This window comes from Gadus morhua, chromosome 1 (assembly GCF_902167405.1).
Source record: "Gadus morhua chromosome 1, gadMor3.0, whole genome shotgun sequence".
In the NCBI taxonomy this organism is placed as follows: Eukaryota; Metazoa; Chordata; class Actinopteri; order Gadiformes; family Gadidae; genus Gadus; species Gadus morhua.
The window spans coordinates 3,466,796-3,470,588 of record NC_044048.1 but is presented as its reverse complement, the minus strand read 5'-3'; the positions used below and the strand labels follow the sequence as shown (position 1 = coordinate 3,470,588).

Sequence of the window (3,793 nt, the reverse complement as noted above, 5' to 3'; positions counted from 1 at the left end):
ATATGTAGAGGTACATCCCAGGCCCTGTGTTATAATTAAGAACTCCCCTAGAACCCCTAGAACACAGGCTTGTGGCGGCAGAACAGAGCAGGGACGGCAACAATCATTTGTAGAAGCCGTTTGCCTCATATGTCAGATATATAGTCCAGGATAACATCAGAAGCCCACTGCATCGATTTCAGTCCCTTAAATGTGAGAGTTCTTCAAATTTGTTGGACACTAATGTGCTTTTATGTGCTACGATCCTGCACTGTGGGTTTATTGCTGTTGCAGTTTTACTGTAATTTTAACCTCCAAATGTGGTCATATTTTATTGTCGTTGAGATTTATGGCTTTAATAACAAGAAAAAAATTATTTCTCCACTGAAGTGGCAAGCTCATGTGACATGTGAGATGAAGAAACGTCTGTGTGGCTGTGGCTGCGCTATTTATTTGGTTTTGCTAGTAACTTCTGTGTCGTGTAAAGCCACGCCATTTTAAGCAGACCACATGAGAAGACGTAACTAGGTGAGCACAGGCATACCTCAGATGTGTGTTAGAATTCACATCCGCACTCCTTTCCCACCACCACTGATTTTCATTTTCACTGACATCTATATGTGTTTGTGTCAGTTTTTTTACCTCAAAGAACCAGAAAAGTTCTCCCTCTCTATATTCAATATGTCCAATTATATTTTTTTATGTGAATATAATACAGCACCATATTTCTATATAACTAAAAAGATCTAGGCTTTAACAGATAGAGATTATTTGATTTGTTTTGGTCGGAACATTTTGTCTTAGTGGGTTGATAATAATAATACCTGAAACTATAATAAGCTCAAAATAACAGTTGAGAATGAAAATGTACACAGGATGGTTTTGTTGTCGCGAGCTGTACATCAGTGAAAATGTCCTGAATGTTATCAATGGACAGTATCCATCCTGTTATTAAACGTAACAGATATTCAACAGTGTTTGTTTGAGACGGTACAACTGGCTGTGTAATAAAGTGTGCAAGTTTAACTCTGCCAGTAAGCCTCTCTGAATGTGCCTCAAACTGCTCAAGCAGAAGTGGAATTCCACGTCTGCAATTACTGAACAACAGGAGAGAAGTTACTCTGCTGTTGGAAGAAAGGAGCGCGTGAGAGAGAGAGAGAGAGGGAGAGAGAGAGAGAGAGAGAGAGAGAGAGAGAGAGAGAGAGAGAGAGAGAGAGAGAGAGAGAGAGAGAGAGAGAGAGAGAGAGAGAGAGAGAGAAAGGGAGAGAGAGAGCAAAGGAGAGAGCACTGACCGAAGGAGTTCAAACTAGATGAGGAAAACACAAATGGATGTAATCACTCACAGCCAAATCGCAGTTTTATTTCCTTTTTTTATTCCCCTGTTTACTTCATTCTAAAAGAAACAGACAATAATGGCTACATTGTAAATGAGTTCATATACACAAACGGGGTAGGAGGAGCTAAGTATTAGACAGGGAGAACAATCACATTGGTAATTAAAATGAAGACATCAGAAAGAGGAGGGGGGGATACTGGACCCAATTCCACTCAGCAGAAAACAAGGCGTTCCTTCAGTACAGGTCTGGTGGCCGGTGGCGCGGGAGGCTGGGAGCACACCGTACAGTACGGTCTCTAAAGTCATCACCACCAAACAAAGGGCGCACTCATACAAAAAAATACTAATTGGCACTTGAACAACAAAACCAAACATTAAAAAGAAAGAAAATACACAAAAAGCTGTGTTGGTCATATCCTCAATCCAGGTGACACAAAAAAAAGACTACACATAAAACCAAGCCCCTTTTCTCTCTGCACATTGTGGCGTCGGTATCGCTTTGTTGTGTGTGTGTATATACGTGGTAGATTAGCTACACAATAAAGTCCACCGTGACATGCCGATAACATGGTTATTGTGTGTCTTTCGGTAGATTTTTAAATAAAGAAATAAATGACGACTTGCAGAGGAGCAACTGACAAACAACACCTCCAGATGCGTCGGGTTTGGGTGACCATGTAGTCACAAAGAGTTGTGCACAAACACTTGTTATAAGGCACAGTAGTAAAACATTATATATGTAGTAAAAAAAAAAGAGTAAAGAGTATAACAGGTGCGATATACACCTGGGCATTTTAACATTTGTTTAGAAAAAGACCCTGAATGAATGTCCGTCCTGAAGACAACAAAACAGACAAGGCAAAACAAAAAGAAAGGCATTTCTCTTTCAGAATGGCTCTCAGAGTAAGTACAACATGTTTACTTTCTATGTTTTTTTTGGGGGGACGACTGTGGAATAGTTTAGCGGTATGGGGCGTAGGGAGTGCTGCTGGTTAAACCTCATCTGGAGCCGGTTCAAATTGTTTGTCCGCTTGTGTGTTTGGGCGTTTCTCAGTAAGACCGTTTTCTTTATCTTGCCACAATCTATAAAACATGGTAAGGCCAGAAGTCTCTCCCAAACTACAAGTACTGCTCCCTTTTCTCTGGCGGGGAACTTTTTACATTTGCTCTGCAATTCAGAAAAGGGGAAAAAAGAAACAGGTTTCAGTCACTGTACAGCGAGACACATCCGCTTAGAACAGAGAGAACCTCAACAAAACATCAAATCAGAACAGGTACCCAGAAGTCATAGGATACATGTGAAATCACAAGTGGATGGAGAACAGCTCTTTAGTGGAGATAAGTAAAGTTCAGTAAATGATGGAGGGTCAAGGGTGAAACATGGAGCCTCACAGTGCAGTGAGTCCATTGGTTGAGGTGAAGGAAGGAAAAGCCGGCTTCTATTTATCTTTCAAAATAAAAGCTGTATAAATATTAAGGATCCATATTTACAGAGGGGGGGGGGGGGGGGGGGGGAGCAACACGTAAGAGGGGAGAGACATTGAAATGACTTTGGGGTGTTTTTTTTCTTTTTCGGGAAGTAGCTGGAGACAAACTTGTGAGAAGGAAAGATAACATGGCCCCTATACAGTACACTGTTGTGGGAGAAGGAGGGGTGGGCACGGGTCACGTATTTGGGTGGGGGGGTTCTAGGATGGAGACAGAAGGTGGGGTGGATGGAGTTGTATTGGGAGTGCGGCAGTGGGAATGCAGACAGTCCTTCGATAAGAAGGCGAGGGGAGAGGGCGAATCAGTCGGGGAAACTAGTTTCACTCAACAACTCTGCCCTGAATTAGAGAACAGAAGAAGAAGAAGAAGAATAGGAAGAGAAAGTAGCAGAGGAAGAAGACAGCCAACAGGAGGAGAACAGGTTTAGAAAACACAGAATGGCGGGAGGACAAACGCACACATCGATGTGTGGTTAAACATAGTTAGCAATCTGGCTACAGACGATAGCGACACCACATGTTAAATAGCTAACGTATCATTGTGCTTTTCCCTTTGCGTGTTGGAAATGTGTTTGTCGACCAATTTGTGTTTCAGCTTGCATGCTCATTGGCCGTTAGAGGAGATGTGAGGATGTGATGTAAAAGCACACAGAGGCATTAAATAGTTTGCATAAAGTCAGATGATAGGTTGCAATTTGGGAGCGTTTTGTTATTGTGTTGTTTTATGCGCGTGCGTTTCTTCCGGCCAGAGAGTGTGTCCGGTGGCTCTAATCATGCTTGTTCTTAAGAAGTGATTGGTACAACACAGCTGCTTCTGACAGGCCATTGAGGCCTGACTTAACCCCCTGTTATGTGAAAGAGAAGGTGAAGAATGTCCTCTGACCCTCCGCTCCCATCAAGCCCTAGCATAATGGAGGAGACCACAACAAACCTCCAGCAAGGAGAGGGGGTCAATTGAAAATAATTGGGCGGAGGAAGGAGTGGGGACTAT

At 42.6% G+C, this 3,793-nt stretch overlaps 1 protein-coding gene across 2 annotated transcripts in view; it reads right to left on the bottom strand.

Moving 5' to 3' along the window:
* Positions 1-1,329: 1,329 nt before the first annotated feature.
* Positions 1,330-3,793, bottom strand: part of cldn19 (claudin 19) — a 14,912-nt gene continuing 12,448 nt past the window's right edge. Inside the window, exon 5 of one of the 2 annotated variants that reach the window (XM_030361533.1) lies at positions 1,330-3,141. In XM_030361533.1, the coding sequence (XP_030217393.1) occupies positions 3,105-3,141 (37 nt within the window). In that variant the 3' untranslated portion in view covers positions 1,330-3,104. The remainder of the gene's footprint in view (positions 3,142-3,793) is intronic. The other variant, XM_030361447.1, reaches the window with a different exon arrangement.